General features: G+C 28.8%; 2 protein-coding genes across 3 annotated transcripts in view; both read right to left on the bottom strand.

Annotated features, from left to right (window-relative positions):
* Positions 1-10,013, bottom strand: part of LOC108724654 (otoferlin) — a 43,393-nt gene extending 33,380 nt beyond the window's left edge. For both annotated transcript variants that reach the window (XM_018451126.1, XM_018451118.1), the window contains exons 1-2: positions 9,540-10,013; positions 3,526-3,584 (exon numbers count right to left, since the gene is read on the bottom strand). In XM_018451126.1, the coding sequence (XP_018306628.1) occupies positions 3,526-3,584; positions 9,540-9,618 (138 nt within the window). In that variant the 5' untranslated portion in view covers positions 9,619-10,013. The remainder of the gene's footprint in view (positions 1-3,525; positions 3,585-9,539) is intronic.
* A 5,911-nt stretch (positions 10,014-15,924) lies between these two features.
* Positions 15,925-22,290, bottom strand: part of LOC108724757 (putative fatty acyl-CoA reductase CG5065) — a 12,331-nt gene continuing 5,965 nt past the window's right edge. The window contains exons 2-9 of the mRNA XM_018451363.1: positions 21,574-21,789; positions 20,755-20,952; positions 19,482-19,678; positions 18,554-18,663; positions 18,249-18,447; positions 17,451-17,690; positions 17,047-17,304; positions 15,925-16,278 (exon numbers count right to left, since the gene is read on the bottom strand). Of these exons, the coding sequence (XP_018306865.1) occupies positions 16,116-16,278; positions 17,047-17,304; positions 17,451-17,690; positions 18,249-18,447; positions 18,554-18,663; positions 19,482-19,678; positions 20,755-20,952; positions 21,574-21,780 (1,572 nt within the window). The 5' untranslated portion in view covers positions 21,781-21,789 and the 3' untranslated portion in view covers positions 15,925-16,115. The remainder of the gene's footprint in view (positions 16,279-17,046; positions 17,305-17,450; positions 17,691-18,248; positions 18,448-18,553; positions 18,664-19,481; positions 19,679-20,754; positions 20,953-21,573; positions 21,790-22,290) is intronic.

A 22,290-nucleotide genomic window follows, 5' to 3' on the forward strand; every position in this document is an offset into this window, starting at 1 on the left:
AAAGCATTATAAAATCGCGACTATCGAATTTATAGATATAATCCTTCTACCATTTGTAAATTTTATGCGTTCATTAGTTACATCGTGTTGTTCAAGTTCAGGATATTGCGAAGCGTTTATTTCCTTCCTGGATTGTGTTTACGAGGAGCGATACATCGTCAGACAACTCGCTGTCAGATAAGTTTCTCTAACGTGAGAATGTCGTAATGGATTGGTTCACGTCGACGTCATTGAATTGAACCTTCGATTAAATAACTTTCTCATGTGCGTCGAACACGATAAACTAGGTCAACATTTTATACTTTCGGTGTAAAATTTATAACATTCCACGTACATAATGTGCTCGCTCGAAAATATCGAAGCTTGCCCTTTTCAAGACAGTTCTACATTTCGCACGTTGCATGCATCATGAGGACGTACATCGAAATTTCCATTTCACGAGAAACAGAAAGACAAAGCGCTACTTTGCCATTGTGCATTCGCAAGCTATTGACGAGCTATTGCAAACAATGAAACAACGGTACTTATATTTTCTCGTAAACCGATTAAATTTGTCATGAAAAGCATTGCCACGTAAACATTTGTCATGTAAACCATTGAAGTTGTCATGAAAAATAACGGTATTGAATTTTATGGATTGTCATTAATTGTTGCGTGGTTATGTTTTCCAGCTAAATACATTCGTATGATGAGGCAATCGTTTTTATGGCGAAAAATGTCTACACTGAGAGAAAACAAAATAGTTCCAGCAACTATAAATTTGGCAACTTTTGCAATTGAAGTACCTGTAACTAGTTTTACAAAGTAATAGAAACTAAAGTAGTGTTGAATATTATAAAAATATAGTCACGGTAACAAATTGTATGCACTATTAATTGGTACTGAAATAGTGACTCAACTACATTGAGTAGTTACTTGGATTTCATGCAAATAGATATAATAATTACATTTTTCTAGTTTAGATAAAAATTTTTAAAGTGTCGCTCAGTACGAGTAGTACGCGGCTTTGTCACCAGAGGGACGTAGCGGAATTCAGTTTCTCTTAAGAAGGAAACCACTCAGCTTACAATAAAAGGCGCAGCGTTGGTTTTAAACTTGGAAGACAAAAATAAATAAGAAATTCATACACAAATTTGTAACTATGTATTATTAAGCTTTAATAAGAACAATAAGTAAATTAAGTGAACTAAAAAAATATAGTAATATTAACCGTTTATAAATTGTTTATATGGTTAATGTATATATTTTCTTAGTTCACTTAATCTAGTATTCTTATTAGAATTTAATAATATGTATATAGTTGAGGCGCTATTTCACTACAAATTTATAGTTACTGATACGACTTTTTTCTCTGAGTATATAACATGACGATATATATATGGTACAGTGATCGATACGTGAAAAATTTTCAGATCCTAAACATTCACTGCATTTTTCATGGTTGTCATATGTGGCGAATGTGTGGGATCAATTCTGCTATCACGTACCTTCGCTTCGGTCGTGATATAAAAGTTGAATGGTTCACCACAATGTAATAGCAATCGACTACGTGCATACAATATTGAAGCCGCATATTGTATCTCGAGAAAAAAGATAATCAACATGCTACACTTCTGCGTTCATCGCGAGTTCATCAACAAATCTAACGTCTTTTACCAGACTATGAAAATCTTACAGGTTGCCATTGTACTATTTATACTTTAAAGCTAATTTGCGATGCAAATTGGAAAACTTCATGAGTAAAGTTTTGATGAGACTCTTATTAAAATTCTCTTTAATTTACGGAAACACAATTTTCTGAGATTAACAGAAGTAGCAATTACAACCGCTGGAAACTATCTTGTTATTTACCTTTCGTAAATCTTTTCGAGTTCGAAAGTATGCTTAGTCAGGTCGTCGTCACTCGATTTGTGTGTGTGTGTGTGTGTCATCACCCTTATTCATTCAAGAATAATGATATTTGGTGTGTAATAGATTATAGATTATGTTTTATTATATAATCCTAAAGGAATTATTAAACACAGTCTTTATTGGATGAATAATAATAGTACTTACTAAATAAATATTTATTAAGTCGAAAATTAAGTTGAAACGAATCTTTTTGACAACATGTGTCAAGATCATTAAAAACAGTGAGGTCGCTAATTTTCTAAAATTTTACCCAGGGTTTTTAAATTGTGGTAAAATGAGCCAAAAACCATCCCAATTTATTATTACACCCGGAATTATTAAAAATCCTGCTGTGTGTGTGTATGTGTATGTGTATGTGTGTGTGTGTGTGTGTGTGTGTGTGTGTGTGTGTGTGTGTGTGTGTTTTGTGTGTTACGCAAATTCTGCTAACAGCGTTGTGTTTAGAACAAAAAATCGGAAACATACTTTGGAGAGAAAGAAAGTTATTTTTTGTTCTACCGTGTTTATTATTAAACCAATATGCTTGTTCTTTAAAAATACTTTTTAGATTTTTAGATTTTAATTTAAAATAATTTTATGAATTTATACAAAGTAAAAGTGTTCTTTTTTATAATTTAATATTTTATTTTAGGATAATTAGTATTTATTTATACCTATTTTAATTTGTTTATTGAAATAGTAATTGTTCATATTTTATAAAGATCCATTTATTTAATAGCGAGATCAGAACAAGTTATGATGTATCATAAACCATCGACTATTTAAGGTAATCCAAAATTTAGATTAATATAAATATACGGGGATACGATTGTGTGTGTGTGTGTGTGTGTGTGTGTGTGTGTGTGTTTGTCACTTAGTTTCACATGTTTCATAACTAGATAGCAATGATTAAATTTCGATACCTTAGGAATACGTGCCGCTAATAATTTTCGTGGTGCAAAATTAATTTTTTAATCTTTTACAAATATTTTACTATTATTTTTGTAATGGAAGATACACGTGCTGGACAAACAAGTTCCCCTATGCATTTTTATTCTCTCATTTTATTACACTACAAGTAATCATTTATCATTTATGTTTTGGATTATATCTTTCACCATTTTCTACAAGAGTGATCGGAGTGTTACGGATCCATTAAATGCTTATGATGAAACGAAGCAAAATAAAATGATACATGCGCTAGTAGAATAGTTTATATACTTAACTAATTAATTATATATAAGAAATAAGACAAAAAAATCTTGTAAACAATAAGCATCTTATTATATAAAAAATCTTATATTTAAAAGTATTTTTGGAAATTAAATTTTTGTGGTTGGAAATTAAAATTTTGCGCTCCTTCTTTATATAAAACGGATTTGCCCCCGAAGCGGAGAGAATGAGGAAGTTTCCCAGCAGAATTGGATCAAGTTTGTAGATCCAATAGTTTGCAAAAAACTCAACATAATCCTCATATTAAACGCGTCCTCGTTTGCCACGCCTACGCTCTGTTGAAGCGCAAACTTACTGTTACATACGAAAACATATTCTAGAGATTTTGCTAAATTTATTATAGATCTAGTGTTCGTGTTGTATAAAAATACAAGCATTTTATAAAGGGAAGGAGAAACTTACCTGCTCAATATCAATAACATCTCCACTCTCCTCGAGTACCGATGAATAATGCGATACTTCTGCAACAGATAAGAAAAAATATGTGCTAAATAATTTATATATGTTAATATTCCGTGAGTTTTATTCCTATATGCATAAAACTTTTATAACATACACTAAAGTTATGCAGTAATTATTAAAAGTTTTGGATGTACTCTCGAGATAACAATATAAAACATAATCTAATAATTAATTAGCTAAAAAAAGCATAAGAAAATAAAAATAAAATTAAAGTATAAGTACATCTAGATAATAAATAAAAGAAATTAATATAAATATTATAAATATATTCATGTTTATTTTTTTAATATTATTTTTTAATAAACAATTTTTTAAAATAGTTATTTTGTATATAATTGGAGTAATATAAATTTATAATATTTCTGTATAATAAAAGATAGGCAGATTTGATACATAAATAATTTTACACATTCGTTTTTAAGCTCAAGGGAATATTTATTAATCGTGCGTGGTTACGTCAGCCTTCTAATTTTAAATTCGAAAGCTGTTCATAAGTTCGCCGGTTAATAACGGCACTTTGAGGCAAATTAAAATTACATTTTGCGGCTTTACGTCAGAAGCGCTGCTGCAAATTTATAAAGCGGAAAAGAGAATGTATCAGGCTTTAACTTCAGAATACAGAACAGAGATATCTCTGAGATAGCTGGAATACAAAGTGCCTTTATTCCTAAACAACAGTAAATGCCTTACTGCTATTTTGCTTCTGTAGAATTCTCGGAATGCTAGGTACCTATACAATACAATTAAATCGCATTGCGATACATCCTAAGACTGTTAAGGATAATATCATAAAAACAATTTGCTTTTTATGAAGCCTATATATAATAGTATTCCAAAAAGATATTACCAACTAAGATAAATGGCCATTATTATTATTTTTTTAATAAAATATGCAATTCTATATATTGGAAAGAAGAAATCTCGTACGATATATCTTTTTATGTTTGTGGGTCATTTATTCATTTCTAAACGAAATTTCGTGCGATTTTCTGGATGCTTCTATTAGATACGTAAAAAGTGGGCCAGCTTTGAGTGACGCGTTCTAATTGTATTCGCAGTTTAACCGCGAACTAGTCGACAAATACTTGTATTAAAACAATAATAGTAATTTAATTTGCATAGACGGAATAATATATTAGATATTATGGATCGGATACATCATCGCGTTTTTTTTAACATTTCCACAATACAAGCAGTTCTATATATATATCATACTAGAAAAATATATATCTGATTATTTCATTTATAACAACTTATTTATTCTGTGAAAATCCCGCGATTATCTTCAATCTGTTTACCGATGGCGAAATGTTGGTGTGCTTTATTTGCAGCAAAGTTTAACTAACAAAATAACAAAATTATTATCCGGTTTACCAATGAAAAGCACAGAGCTAGAAAGTTTTGAGCAATAGATAAGGTGTTTTATATGATCAGCCACGCGCGGCTCACATGCAATCGAAGAAATACACGAGCGTTTGTTCGTTAACGCCCAATGAAATCAGATGAATACATGCGGCAATCTCTCTATTTTCACATTTTTTTTCATGACACCTCAATGTTTTTTTATTGAAAATAAAACAAGACGGTCGTCAATTTTTCCAACAAATGCATTACAAATGTATAGTGCCATTTAAAATGCATACAGTTACATTTTTATAAATAAACATTTTTGAAGAATTTAAAAAGAACTGAAGGTAAAAATAAAATTATTAAAATTCGAGTAAAAACTGAGAGAGAGAGAGAGAGAAAATAATGAAATTAAAAAATATTAATTTTTTCTTAATTTTATCATATGTTTTATAGAACAACTAATTTATTGTTACATAAAAATAAAATTAATTAACTAATGCTACATTGAAATTAAAATATGCTTTTTAAAATAAAAAAAATATCTTGATTTCAAAGAAATTTTCATTGATTCAAAGTAATAATTTGTTTGAATACGAGCAAAGAAATATTTCTTTGAAACTAAGATGTTTTTTTCTCAGTGTACATATTATTTAAATAATGATTTACAGATATGTAGTAATAATATGTTAGCAGTGAGGTTGCTAGTTATTATTAGCAAGAAATTACTGTCTTTTAATTTTTTTAATTTTGAATTTTTATCTTTATACGTATCTTGTGGAATACTTAATTTTAAAATATATATAGATAATATGTTTTAATAAATTGTACAACTCTCTCTACAATATTTACATAACATAAGTCAAATTACATTAGATTAGAACGAAAATATTAATTATGAAATAAATCCCATGGAAAATTATGCAATTTAATAAAATTAACAGTTATTGTAAAAATATAAAAACATAGTTATTAATAAATAATTATGAAAATTTTAAATTAAAAATCATTGTATTGTCTTATTTACTTACAATTTGCTAACTAGCAAATTAAACATCGTTTAATTTTCTTGATCTTACGTTGTAGGCATAACATACCTAATGCGTGCACATTCGTGATAATTAGAGGGCAATATTCGTATCGTTACACAAACATTATAGCACTGATGCACACACGAATTCACCGCCATCAGCCATCAGTACTACTTATACGTAATTTTATGTAAAAGGAATTGTAAATACCTTGCTATATCAACAATCTGAATAATTACGATGTCTGACGCCACCTTTGCGTGCGAACAGTAGATAAATATTATACAGAAATAGCTGTACAATATTCCCAAGAAAGGTGGCGATCTGGCTGCGAATGCATAAATATTGCGTTCTGTTTGCATAATGAATACACCTATCGATTTGTTCTCGAGGATATTTGCAAATTGCTTAGTAGTGGGCACTTTAACCACTCGAACGATCGATGTCTATTCTGACAATAACCGCGCGATTGCTATGTAAATTTATAAAAGATCTCAACACAATACGCTGCTCATACATCAGCATTGTCATGGTGAACTGTTCTTTAATATAATAGGTGTCAGTTACGACCACATAATGCATGTAGAAAGTTTTAAGTTTTATACCATTATTCGCTAGTATTGTTTTAATAATACGATAGAAATGCAAATTATCTTTCGTTATGGTAATCAAGTAATTATTATTAATTAACATATAATTGCAAAAACGTAAAATTGCATCGTATTTATCATCACGAAATAATCGACGGTGAATTGATTAGTTTCTCGTTTACATAATATTCACATATTTTTTCTGTACATTACGTACGAAATATTAACGAGTTTAGGAGAGTTAGAAAAAAGCTATTTACAATTTGCGAAGACATAACATGAAAAAATACCGGTACCGGTCGAAGCTAGATCTTTAATTGCTTCTTTAAATAATTTAAATTGTGAATTATGTATATACTATATATGTATTTTCCGGACTTTACAAATGCTAAGCTATTGAAATAATATCACAAATTTAATTTCAAAAAAAGAAAAAATTTCGGCGCGTAGTGAATATGACTACAAATATGATATATATGCAAGTACATATATAGTATGTATATAATTCACAATTTGAATTATTTAAAGAAGCAATTAAAGATCTAACTTCGACCGGCATTAGGCCTTTAATATATTATTATCGAAAGGTACATTGAATAATTTCTTTTTCATATTTTCATTTCCATGCGATGAAAAGTTTTTACTATTAAATGAATGACCACGAAGAAAATGAAAGTAACTTGAGCCTGTGATATCTGTTAAATTTGATTACAATAGAAACAAATTTCCTCCAAGTTAGTAATTTTAAAAATGTGTTTTTTTTATTCAAGCATTTCTTTTGTAACATATTTACATTACTTAAAAATCGAGAACGTACTCTGACATTTTATTTTTAATTCTCAGACCAAATGTTTATTCATAATTAAATAATAAAAAAAACATTCCCGCTATTTCATTATTTAAATATTTCTTTGACTGAGTTCTAAAAATATAGAATTAATTATTACAATGGTGCGAGAATGTTTATTTGCAGATACTTTTTACAGAAAGATCCCAGACTTCAGATTTCGAAGTCTTCTGAAACCTCTCACATATCTTATTAAATTCTCCACTATCTGCATTTAATAGCGGATTAATCATAATTTACGTTGCGATCAATTTCATAATTCCGACAGTAAAGGCTTTTGATGAATAACAACGCTAACAGATGTTGATAATCCGCAGAGGCCGGACGGGTATCATAATCGTGTTACAAGGAACTTCGTGTTACAGTGGATTATGCGAAACGATTTCATATCTCACACAACCTCTCTAATTTCTCATTTCACATAATTGCACGTATGGATAATGGATGCTGGACACCACTACCTTTTTTATTACCGACGTGCACCGTCTACCGGACTTCGATACAGCACGTCCGCACAAACTGGGGCAGGTATGATTAAATGAAATGTTACGCTGTCGCTATAGAACTTAGGCTCTAGGGCATGCGTTTCTCGCTTGCTGCATCTGAATTTTCCCTAGCTGCACATGCAGCCTCACGGCAATAAGATCACGAAGTAATAGCAAATCAAAAGATTGAAGAAAACTGTCTTAAAAATATCTGAGAAATCTCAAGAAAATCTGAGAAAATGTATGCTGAAACAAGCTCCATGTTATTTGCGTCCGACAAACATTTCTGGAAACATGTTAATTATCCGAACGCCTCGTATTAATTAAAGTTTCGTTCAGTTCCGTTAATTATAATACGTCAGAATTACTGTGCGAGAGAAATATTGTTGTGTTATTATTGTTACGAATATTGCTGTGCATAATGATAAAAATAATTATGATGTTAAAAGTAAACTTTTTACTTAAAAAAGAGATTTGCGATAGAGAAGTTAGATGTGTACTTGAAATAAGTACAATAAAATGTAACAATTATTTATGTTTTATTCTATCGAATTCTATTCTTTCTATTACAAAATGTTTGTTTCTAACAATATAAGCATTTAATATCAATATTCATATAAATAAAATAGTATAAATAGAACGCACAATTTATATATTTGAAATCATGAAAGGATTAGCGATGTGTAATGTATACCGTGATTTTAGAAACGTTAAATTGATCATTTTATTTCTAGATTTTTTGCGATGTGGGAACAAAAAAGCATACTTTTTAAAAATCGCAGAGAGGAACGAGCGTCTCTTGTAACTATGTCGTTGTCGACGTTTCTATCATCGAAAAATTTCGATTAATTCATCGATTATTGGAAAGTCATCGGCATACGACTACAACCAATTAACTCGAAAATTAGAGGGATTAACCCGGAGCGTCGGATGTTCGATTATCTCGTAACAAGGATGCAAATCTGCGATACAATCAATTGCTCGAAATATTATTATGTAAACGTCGATAAACGATATGTACGTGCAGATATACGCATCCAAACACGTGACAAACATGTGCATATTATACTACGGAATTTGCATGGTAATAAGTTGACAATATCGAGAGTATTCAGATAATAGAGATCCAATAGTAGTTATGTATAGAATATCATACATCAAGAATAATAATTATGTATAATTAAAAGAAAATAGTTCTGTACATCATCTCTCTCTAATAATTTATTTCCTTTTCTTTTTCAAAAAAGGAAAATGCTGATATTGATACATATAAGTACTCGTATAATGATAAAAGAATAAAATAAAATAATTAAAAGTATTAAAGATAAAAGAATTAAATGAATATAAATATAATATATTTAGATTATAATACAAACTAAGAAAAACTAGTAACATGCTAAATGATTATTAATTTGCGAACGCTTAAAAAATATTAGGCTATTTGATGATTTTTCAAAAAAAGAACATTTTACAGAAGTTAATTTTGCAGATGACAAATTGCTTTTTTTCGTTCTAAATAGCAATTTATCGAAAAATTACCTTGCGTAATTTTTACGCAAAAAAAATTGAGTTGAACAAATCGCTTTCATAAAAATACTGTATTTCCTGTGAATGTCAGCGATTTAATAAATTTTGAGTTATATGCTAACATTACCTCGAAAGTCGATCTTCACAATCTTCTCGCCCTTGCACTTAAGACCCTGAATGTTCTTCAGGATAACGACGAGCGACATTGTTGCTTCTTTGCTGAGCAATAATTATAGGAATCTCTAAATAGGGCCAGGTCCTTCTCTCGTTTAATCCTTAATGGATGTACGAGATCTCATTATGTCATCCACAATATCGGTTACTTCATTCATCATTTTTGGGTCACGAAATACGTTCGTGGCTCTTTGCTCCAGTTACAAGTCAAGTCTGGAGACAGTCAATGAGACACGGAAAATTTATGGAACTGCCAGGAATCCCTTTTCGTTGCTGCGTACGTTATCGAACCAGGTGTGTCGCCCAGCTAGGCGGGGTCAAGGTTAACAAGGAGCAGTCCTGAATCACGAGTCCTGAGATATGTCGAGTTTCAGTCACCTCTTGACAGAAAAGTACGACTTCGGTCGCGCGAACGTGCCTCCTGGAGGCTGGCTTGTCGACTGCTCTCAGTCCTACGAGAATTCGCGCCTTAAACAACCCCCGTGAGTTTGCACCGGGGGAATAATGGGCGCACGCGCTCTCGACGGTGTGTGGTGGCCGTCGGAGCCGGCTTTCATCGTCATCACCACCCGTTGGAACCGGCGTTCACCATTACGCTTACGTCGAGCGTCGTTAATGAGTGACGTACGTCTGTCGCACTTGTCAAACTGAATCGCCGGTGAATTAATCGATAGCATTCGCAACATAGCGCAAAAACAAAAACGAGTCGATGAGCCCGTAGAATCGAGACGCGACTGTCTAGACAATGAATAAAAAATACGAAAAAACAGTCTCCGAAATTTCAGAAGAAAAGATATCTAAACAATATATTGAAAATCTGAAAGGACGTTTAGAGATTTAAGATACATTTTAAAGATAACTTTTAAAGCTTTTCTGACATTCACTGAGTATTTTTCCTGTACAATAAAATGGGATAGAAATTTGCAATATTAAAAAATACGAATCTGACATTTTGCAAGAGAGTACAAATTAAAAATATCTGTTTAATTCTCGTCGCTTCTATCTAATATTACATAAAAACTTTAAATAAATATTAATAATGAAATTATATAAATAATTATATAAATATAAAAAAGCTTATCTACTTAAAATTAACTGTACAAATATTAATATTCATATTCACGCACATGCATATACGTTTACGCACACCATATATATTTTCATACATCATATATATTCTCTTTTTATTGAAAGAGATCCCAGATCGTTGAATGTTAAAATTTCAAAGATACCTAATAAAGGTATCTCATATATGATATTAATGCCTAATAGAGATATCTCATACTTGATGTCAATAAAATATCATCTTTTCTTTAATATTAAGAGAGGATTGTTTCCTCTATATGTTATCACCGTACAAATCTAAATATTAAAATAAATGCGCTATTTTACGACGCAACTCATAAAGAATAAAGGAAATATTAAGAAGAAAAACATTTTATTAAATATAAAAGGCATTAGAATTTTTACAGTCAATTTATACAATATTTTTTTCTATTTTTCAATTATATCCCCCTTAGTTGATTATTTATCTCTTCTGTCTGAAATATATATATATATAATATATATAAATAAAATTTATTTATTATATATATCTCTAAAAATTAAATTAAAAATACGCGATATTTATGGTTATTCTACATAAGTTATTCAACATAAAAAAGTTTATCTAAAATTTAATTATCGTTACATGTGCGTAAACCCGATAAATGTAACTTCAATTTTTATGATATTATATTTTTATGAAAAATATATTTTCTATATATGTGACAGACTACAAATGTGAAAGATCAAACGGGTCACTACAATCGAGTTCATCATTAAAGGATCCTTAAAGGTTTATAAGTCAAAACGTGCCCGACAGGTGTAAACTGATATATTACGTATCAAAGAAAGTAGGTCGCGGCAGCATAACTATTAAAAGATCATTGTAATAAATTGAAAAAAGTTTTAGTATACAATATACTTACTAAAGATCGGTAAGAGAAAGTTAACGAAATTATTTCTGTCTTTGTTTCATGAAATTCCAATTATATTATAATTTGCATAATTAAAAAATCCATTGTATCTTTTTTCAGTAAAATCATATCGCGGCAATTCACTTTGAAAATTTTTCCTCTTAGAAATTTGAACTAAAATAATAAAAATTTTTTGTTTTAATTTCATGAGACTTTATTTTTACGTTTTTTAAACCTTTGTGCAGCCACTTTATTGAATCTCTTGATTAAAACGGTAAACAAAAACCTAAAAAAAAGAACAGATGTTTATTAAAATTAAAATTGATGATGGTCTTGCAACAATTTTATCTGCAACAATTTTATCTGCAACAATTTTATCTGCAATAAATTTAACATTTCGCAATCATTGTAATTGCGAAATACTAAATTTAATCAACACACTATTCTCTCAAAACTATTTCTCTCAAAATCAAATCAAATTTCAAATAAAAATCAGATCAGAATTTTCGATTATGCAGCGGCGTACGTGTCGCCGGATATAATTATAGTGATCTATTAGCATTTTTATTCGGCTCCTGTTTCTGACTTTTCACATTTATTTTTACGATAATAAATTACATCTTTAACTTTTCACGTAATTTTTAAAAACACGTATATTGTTCTCAGTTTCTCTCACACTTTTAATCTTTCAAGTCATTAATTCTTTAAACACTTAGATAGTAAAATTTTCATACGCTTAAAACTTCTCTGGAGTCTGAAATATTCCGTCTTTAACAATTTTAGTTTTTAATATGTTAAATAGATTTTCAATTTTTTAAAATTCTAACTTGATTTAATGATGTTCAATCTTTTTAATTAATTATTTTTAAATAATATAATTGTTTGAAGAATAAAAAGACGTTTTCGTCTTTCAACGATATCTTAGAAATCTTTTAATTCTTTTTGAAATTCTTATATAAAAAGTTCTCAGAGTCTGGGACTAACTGTTTCGATCTTTGTACTTTTTTATATTAAATAAACGTTATCTCTAATAATACTTATATTTGCACGATATCTCAATTATGAGATAGAAAAACTCTTCTTGAAATAACTCTGTTACATTTATAACAGGCGCCTAATTACTCTTTTCTGTTTGTATCTATCGCATGTACGCGAACGTTCTCACAATTTATTTAAGAGACTTCGCACGTGTAGGAATGTGTTACGTCGACATTTCTGATAAAATCTGTTAGTAGGAATTGTCTTCTCGAGATTACGAAGGAAAAAACCGTTGACATTTCTTTTAGTTGCGTGAGGAAGGTTAATGAATGAAAAATAAAATTTCCAGGTAATAACTCTTTCATGACTCACAACCACGGCCGCGCATGCACAACTCCAAATAAATTTTTTTTTTGCCAGGGACATGACAAAGTAAAATCAAGACAGAAGAGGGAAAGAGCTGCACGGCTAGTGAGCTGTTTTCCGAAAGGAACGCAGAGGGATGGATCAATAATGGAATGAGGGTTGGCTGGGATTTCTCAGCGCCATCCCTTCATATTACATGGAACTAGCAATTGTTGCTTTATTCTTCCTTTCTTACGTTGCAATTGAGCCTTAAATCCTGCTTAAATTATGTTTCTATGCAACGCGGTTTGATTACTTTTTGCCAAGATTAATCTATATCCAATGATGTAAATGACGTTGTGGCATATTCTCTCGTATATTATAGTCGTGTATAGATTGAATGTAAAATACTTAAGACGCTAAAATTTTAATAAACATAAATTTGAATAATAACTTAAAAAAAATAGCTTTTAAATATTTTATACTTAAAATAAATAATAATTAAATAAGTAGTATTCTAATATTAATTATTAGTAATATTAATTATTATTAGTAATATTCTAATATTAATAACATTTTTAATCATAACAATGAAGTTAGTAATGATGAATCTGCCAAGAAAAGAATATCTACTTACTCAAAAAACAGACATTCTAAATATATATATATATATATATAAATCTGTTGAATTTTTGATTAACAGAAAATTGAACTAACAGAATTTTCCAACAGAATAAATTTTTATTTAATATTGCGTAACAGAATGTTCTTCTCTTCCTTGTTTTTTTGAAGAGCTTTTATTAATATAAATTGATTGAATAGAGATATAACTACTTTTTTCTGTGATTTCTTAAAATTTTTTTGTAATTTTTCTTAAAATGCAAATTCATCGGAAAATTTTACGTAAGCTCATAAATTTCTGTTAATCGTTCACTATAAATTTTACTTTACATATGCCAGCGACAATGGAGACCATTCATTATCGCGTCATCATCAATGTAAGTAGGTTTGTATAATTAACCTCGTTGTATAATTACGTTTCGTTGGTAGATGCTAAAGAAAAATAAGATGCATAACTTAATCGCAGACATAATTATATAATTAAGAACAAAATGTACAGAAATAAAACAGAAAAGAAAAAGATAATTATCGTATTATAATAATTTTACTTTAATAAGAATAAAACTTTCCGGGAAGAACTAGAAGCAGATTTATATTTAGTAATTCATATCAATATTTCTTATCTTTAATAAAAATCAATAAAATCGTGATCCACATGCAACATTGGTCAAGGCCATTTCTGTACAGATATTATGTACATCCAACACACGACTTATTATAGATTTTATAAAAAAATAAACATGTGAAATCGCGAAGAACAAAGTTATTGAATTTTATATATTTTACCTACTACGCATTTTTTTACACGATATTTTTAAAATTTGATTAAATTTGTTCAAGCAAATTAGATAACGTATAACTGTCTTTTAAAATTACTTATTTAAAACGTAATTAATATAAAACGTAATTAAATAAAATTTTCGTAATTACGAAAAAGAAAGTCATGCAAATCTGGAGACACGGTAGTGTCTCGACGCTAAGACATGGCGCGAAGTATATAATTTACTGTGAAAGAAGACGATACACACTTTGTGAATCAAAACGGCTATGGAATAAATGATAACAGTATGCTCTATTTATTCTTTTTTCATTTAAGTATCCCATTTATTCAAGCAGATTCTACATTCTCTAAAATAATAAGTTTTAAAGTCTTAAAATAAATAATGATCAAGAATAAATAATAATCAAAACGTCCTTAGCTTATTACGTACATAAATGCTATGTCATTTATGCACGTAATAAGCAAAAGTACAAAAATTAGCTTAGCAGTTGAGATTAATATCATCTCAACCGTGAAAATCGCTATAGACTATATCAACACTTATTCCAGTTCTGTGATTTTATGGGTGGTATGCAAAATTCCATAGAAATACATAGGAGCAACTTTCTATGTGTGTAGTATCGAAGCTATAGAGACATTCTTTTGTGTCTTGAGAAAAGCATCGATTGAGGTCGAAGGTGTCGCAGAAAATCATACTCAGGAAATTGGATGAGTTCTTGTGCTTTGATAGAGTGAGTGAGAATCTACCTTATCATCGTCGCGTAGTTCATGCTCAATGGTATCAAATCTGTCGAAGCTTCTAAAATTGAGGAGAAAAATATGTATCTTTGGAAATACTGACTGTATAAAAAAAGACAGTTTACTGCATGACACATTCACATACATATACACATAGCCACATTCTTACTATCTTTCTTGAAAGATGGAGGCTGTAAGATTTCACATTGAAGCTTATGTTGTAACATTCATCTCGGTTTATAGTAGCAACAAAAATTTTATCATCTTTTGCAATATATAATATATTTAAAAATATTTACAAGATAAAAATATATATTATATGCAGAATATATATGTTACAAAACGTACATGTAACATGTATACACCAGAAAATACACGGCAACACATATAGAATAAATAGAACCATGTTTCGAATTATTACTGATCATTTACACTGATCATTTACATTGCTAAACGTAATTAAAGGTAAAGCTTTTGTTAAAAATAGAACATCCATAAAAAGTGCATATTTTATTCATAAGTTCAAATGATTGATAGTATATTGATACGTATGGTAATAAATGCGTGAAATAATGAATTACGTGATTAATTTTAATTTCTTTTAATTATAATGATAATTAAGTAGTATTAGCACAATAAACCTTTTATTCTCAAATAATACATTTCTGTATGCACATAAACCTTTATTCCATTAAACATGTTTGTTTATGTATCGGATAGTGTAGTGATACATTTTTACTAAAGATATATATTACAGAAAATTTCTTACATTACGTGTATCTCGTACGTGTCACTTTTGAAATTTTCTAAAGTCTACGTTTTGATTGAGAATTTAAAACTAATGTAGTTAGTTTTTACAAACACCCGCGAATCTAGTATCTATATATTAAATTTACAGCTGATATCAATAATATTTCCACTTATATTGACGTTTTAATAAAATTGTTTTTCCTCTTATAATTTATGTCCTAAATTACAAATGAGTTGAGAGATCACGCAATAGACCAACATCAGAGAAATTACGGTTTCTCGTCTACTCATCGCATTCCATGTGAGTGTAACTTAATAAACATAGAGTATATATATATATATATATATGTAAACGCTTTTAGAGATGCAGCTTGCTCAATAAGCCGCCTATGAGCGGCAGCGATTTTACAATATCGGTGACATAATCCAGACATACCTTTACTATCCCAATATTATTATAAATAAAATATAACATGCCAAAGTAGAATAAATACACCGTTGTGATATGGACAATGTACATTCTGAAACAAACGTGTATCATAAAATATAATTTTTATATCATGTAAAAAATCAAGTTTGATATATTAAGAAAAAGATATTGACAATTGAAAAATTAATCTGAAAATTTAAATTACTTTAACTTTAACGTAAATATATATGTATATATTTAGCAGAATAATTTTAGTTAAATTATAATGTAATATGTGTAAATTCATATAATGTAAGTTCTATTAATAATATAATCGAAATATAATATAATATTAGTTGATTTGTATTATGTAATATTAATTAAAATCAAAATTTTTTTTATTTAAAATAATTTTTTTATTTAAAATAATACTTTTTATTTCTCAAATAATATTTAAGTCCGTAAATACATATACATATAATATATAATTAATGTATAAAATGTAAAATGTAGAAATGTATATCACCGTAAAAAGAAAATATATTAATTTGAACAAGTGATAAATTCAAACATCAAATTTCTCTTACTAGTCGTTTCTTCTGTTATGTGAATAAATATTTTTCTATGTAATAGAAAGTGTTCAGTTTCTTTTAGGAATGACAATTGTCTCTTTCCAAGAATGGGAAGAAAAACGAATACTAGAAATTTTTTATTAACATAAAAATCATTGCATTTTATATATTTATTCTTCTTCTGCTTATCGAAAAAATGAGATTCCTGCTTTAAGAAAGTTTCTCTAAAGAAATTGACAATGAGTAAATTTTACGGAATCGTTATTCTTCGATTGTATAAAAACATTGTGATAATGAAAAATACTTACATTTTTTGATGCCGACGGGCTTTCGGAAGAGTAGATAAATCCTCTTTCATACAATACTGTCGCGCGCCAAGGATAATGCTTTTAAGATACTCGTTTACATCGATATCATAAATTATAATTTTAAACAGATCCTTGTCTTCCGCCGATAGCTCGTGGAACAATTTAAGTAGATTATCATTATAAAATATCCATTCCCTCGTGGTGAAATATTGTAACACATCGAGCCCATCTGAGATTCGTTTCTGAATTCTAACCATACTGTTTATAAAAACAAAATGAATATAAATAATAGCTAAGAGGGAAGATTGTTATATAGTCATGATAATATTGTCTAAAAATAATATATTACAATAAATATGTTGAAACAAGAAAATATAATTTCTTTCAAAAAATGCAACACTTACAATCTTTTTTGTCGAAATATTAACATTAGAAAGTCAATCAAGTACGCGGGAATAATGTGAAAGAAGAAGACGAAGAGATTATGCACAAATTTGCTGCTACGTATATCGCCATCTGGATACCAAACTTGTCCATCGAAAGGATAATCATAAAGACATATTCTGCCTCTCTCTAGTATTTCTGCCCATGTAATCGGTCTTATATTACTCTGTGTTATATTAAATACGGGTATAGTTTTGGATCTATAAATAATAGATATAAAAGAACAGATGTATAATAAATACATAAAAATAAAGAAAAAAATTAAGCAGAAAATATTTTTAATACTTAAACAGAATAATTATTTAAGTGTGAAACAAATGAAATCCATTTCCAGAAAATGTACCGAAAACTTCTTTTTCTTAGGTCTGATTCTACCAATATGTAAGATTAACTTTAATCTCAATTCAATTTACTTTTTATCTATTTCTAATTTTAAGAATTAGAATTGGTGAAACACCAGGCTTTAATGTTAAACAATTTATAAATTATGATAAATCAGTATTTTTCAATAAAATAAGTTCAACAGAAAATTTTTTATTGAAAATGTCTTTTAGTTAAAACTTTTGTACTAATTTCTATTTGAATATCTAGAGAATAATTCTTCATATTAAATATCACAGAAAAGAGAAATTAAAAGACATATTAATATAAGTAGCCTAGATCTTACAAACATAGACAGTAAATTCACTCTAATTTAAATCATGTTTTATTATGAGAGAAAGCGCGCACACAATACAAAGCAGAACAAAGATATTTACTTTTGCTGATCGGTAGCAATTTTGTGTGCAATCGTAATTATAGCGTTAATCGCGAGATCGACTGGTACAACTTCGGCGTGATAATCGCCATTGCAATGCATTGATCTGATGACACCTTTGCCTGCACCGATGAGCAATCCTGTTGGTCCGTTCAAGTTGTCAACCCATCCTGGCATCGGTTCTATGTAACTTGGTATTACTAAATAGATATTAATAAATTAATTTTTACTTTTCCTCACTTTCGATCGTCGAGATATTATTTTCATAATCTTTAATAATTATAAAAAAATAGGCCTGGTAATTACCGATTGATGGTCTAGCGATACAACAAGGTAAATTGGGATATTCGTTGAACACCAGCGTTTCAGCCAAACGTTTCGAATACGTGTAAGTATTTGGATGCGGATGAAGTAATCTGTAAAAATGTATTATTTTATACTTACATCTTTTGTAAATATATAAAACAATTTAATTAAGTTAATTTTTATTTTAATCAAGGCTTGAAAGAAACAATATCTGTACATATATGCATTAATAATACCAAAATATTCATCTCATATAATACTAACATAGAGGTCTCTTAAAAAAGAGACACTCCCTATTTTTCGAAAACTATATTTTATTACTGATATTTATTAATACTTATTTTATTACTGATATTTATCAATACTGATATTAATACTGATAAAAGCATAATTTATTTAAAATATTTAAGTGATTAAAAAAATAAACACTCATAATTCATATATTTATAACTTGTTCCTTTATAAAATTAGTTAAAAACAAATTCTACAAATGCAAGAGTTAAAATTCACAATTTTTCTTGCAAATTTCGTAGTTGGTTGGTTTTATTATTTTGTGTTATTATATTTTATTTAAGTGTATGAAAAGGCATACACACACAATTGGACCGCATATTTCATATCATTTCAAGATTGAATTTGATAGTGTAGTCTAATTTATAATTTTGTCATTAAAAGTGTGAAATGTATAAAAAACAATTGTTAAAAATCATTGTTATATTAATTAAGAATGACTTATTACTTTGTAAAAAATTTTCTTTGTTTAAAATTTATGTAGCGATAGCAATACTGAATTATTCAATAGCAATAGCATTCTACAGTTAATATAATAAATATTATAATTAATATATTGTAATTAATATTATAGTAAACTGTATTAATCAACTAGGCTTATACAGAATATCATTAATAACATCACAAGTTTAATTACTTGGGCGTAATAAGATTGATACCCTCGTCGTCTAACCACTGAACAAGTCTCATGACATCCTGAGGATCATCGGGCGAATCGTAACAACGTTCACCGAGTTCCTCTTGGTCGACGTGGCAGAAGGCCGTGCTTAAATGCACAAAGGACACTAGATGCTTCATTTTTTTTGTCAAGTCCAGTAATTTTTGTGTACCTGTCTTGAAGATTATTAGAACTTTATGTACTTAAATATCATATAAATGTTAAAGTGTTATACGCATTATAGAATTATAGATTTAAAAGATATATCACACAATTTATAGTTATAGATTTATTATAGTTGTTATGTTGCTTCAATTTAAGAGCTCGACATTGTCTCATTGATTGTTCCATTATGTAAAATGTTACATAAACATTGATAAACAAATTATCATTACATTTAATGATAATCATACAGTACCCCGATAGGATAACGTTTATTAAATTATATAATAAAATCTTGCGGCATAAAATTTGTAATCTGCGATTATACGGGTATATATTTAAATATATTTACAAAACATGCAGAAATTCTGATCTTTTCTAAAATATTGATAATCGTTTTCTCAATTAATTTTGACATAGTATTTCGGCAAAACAATAATGATACAACGAATTATTTCAGCGGCGTATTGAAATTTAATTTGGAAAGAAATTATTCAAAAATTGAGAAAAATATTTTAACTTTAGATTTTAACTGTTTAGAAATACGTACATGTAATTGTGCTTATAAAAATGTACAATTATTCCTAAATTTAATGTAAAAATATTGCAACATGAAGTATTATACATTCAATATGACTAAGTTTAAAATTTTAAAGTCAAACGTCTTTTGGGATGCATATATGATCTAATCTTCCGGAAGTATTCATCGAGCATTTGAAAATAATCGGGTAACGCGCGCGTATTCTGAGATTTATTTCTTCAATATGTTACTGAGATGTGGAGTCTTATTCATTATATTCTTAAAAGAAAGTAAATTAAAAAGTATTTACACTTCAAATTAGATTTATCTAATTTTTCACAAACATCGTTTAGAAATTTTATTGAAACAAAACTATTGTGTTATGGCGAATTATCTTAGTGTAATTATTACAAAATTGTCGTCAGATGCCATTTCTATGCAATATTTTCACAATTTGCCTATCGGGGTAATTGGTAACCATGCATAACATATTTGATATTAATAACAAATGAAGCACAGTAATGCAATTCTGAAAATAGAGGTTGATTGAGATTCCAGTTAATATCTTACCGTGTTCATCTCGATAGCATCTTTCAACTTTGCCTCCAATCGAAGTGTCGCAGCGAAATGAAATACGACGTGTACTTCATTTATTAGAAGCTCACGCTGTTGATTGGTAAGGCCTAAATTAGGCAAACATACATCGCCACACATCGGTATCACTTTTTTAAAAAGGTGAGGTTTCTCATTCTGGATTCTTTGAAATAGCTATAAAAATTATTAATAATCATTAATTTTTTGCATGTTTATATGTCCACATATTGCACTGTCATTTAATTTTTAAGCCACATCCTAGTTTAGAAAAAAAAATCTTGCGCTTATTTAGATTTCTAAATTAATTTTTGTCATATGTTCGAAGTTTATACTACCTTGTATCATACCACGTGTACAAGTAAATTCTTATAATACAATAATTTTCTTTGATAATAAAAATTCTGTAAAAATTGGAATAGATATTTACAACTAAATTTTATAAAATATGTATGACTTTATTCAATTATACGTATATTTTTGTGTCGTAGTTCTTTATTTAACCATGAGCTTTTCAATCTTTTTTACATATTAGCATTAATTAGCAGTAAATAACATGATCAATAACAAAATATAAAAATTAATTTAAATAATTAAGTCTAAAGAGAAATGCAAATGTTTCGCAATATTCGTAAGAATTCAGAATATTGCAACGTTATCTTGTGTCATGGTGAAAGAAAGCAAGGTGAAACAATTTCAAAGATGTGCAGAAGTCGATTTATTCGACCAATAGAATGCTAGTCGCTATGATCTTGTGTAATAAAAGAAGAGGATAATATAAATCACACGATTCCTTACAGGCAACTTGAACATTTCATCGAGTCGAGTTTCGACACTGCGGCCTTTTTTGCTTCGTATGAGGATGTAGATTTTGTTGAGATTGGAGCAGGAAAACAGTAATTTCTCTAAAAGAACTTTACCCATGAAACCAGAAGCGCCGGTGACAAAAATGGTCTTGTCTATGTAAAAGGATGCAATTTTGGATTTCGTTACTTTTTCTTCCATGGCTGTAAACTGAAATGGCATACAAATTTTAATGTTGAGATGAAATTTTAATATTGAGATGCTGATATCAAGATCGACAGACAAATAAACAAACGAAGAAGGAGAGAGAGAGAGAGAGAGAGAGAGAGCACCAAACACGTTATTATTAAAACATATATAAATTGTGCAAAATTCAATTTACAATGTAAGGTAAATGTCCCAGTAGTCGGATGTTTAAGCGTTAGGTTCTCATAAATAATACAATTTATAATATCATAAAAGTTTTTAATATAAATATTTGTATTTATTTGAAAACTCAAGACTCCCTTAAGCAAGGAAAAATTATTTGAACTCACTTATAACAATTATTAATTAAAATATTTAAATAAATAATAAAATACGTCAATGTACCAGTGACCGGACAAGCCGGTCGGACACTGAATCGTAATTGTCCTAGTGTCCGACCACAATTGGAAAATTAATATGCTGACAGAAAATAATAATATAAATAGATGTTTAATGACAAAAGAC

Source organism: Mycetomoellerius zeteki, unplaced genomic scaffold (genome assembly GCF_001594055.1).
Source record: "Mycetomoellerius zeteki isolate Tzet28-1 unplaced genomic scaffold, Tzet1.0 scaffold106, whole genome shotgun sequence".
NCBI classification, from domain to species: Eukaryota; Metazoa; Arthropoda; class Insecta; order Hymenoptera; family Formicidae; genus Mycetomoellerius; species Mycetomoellerius zeteki.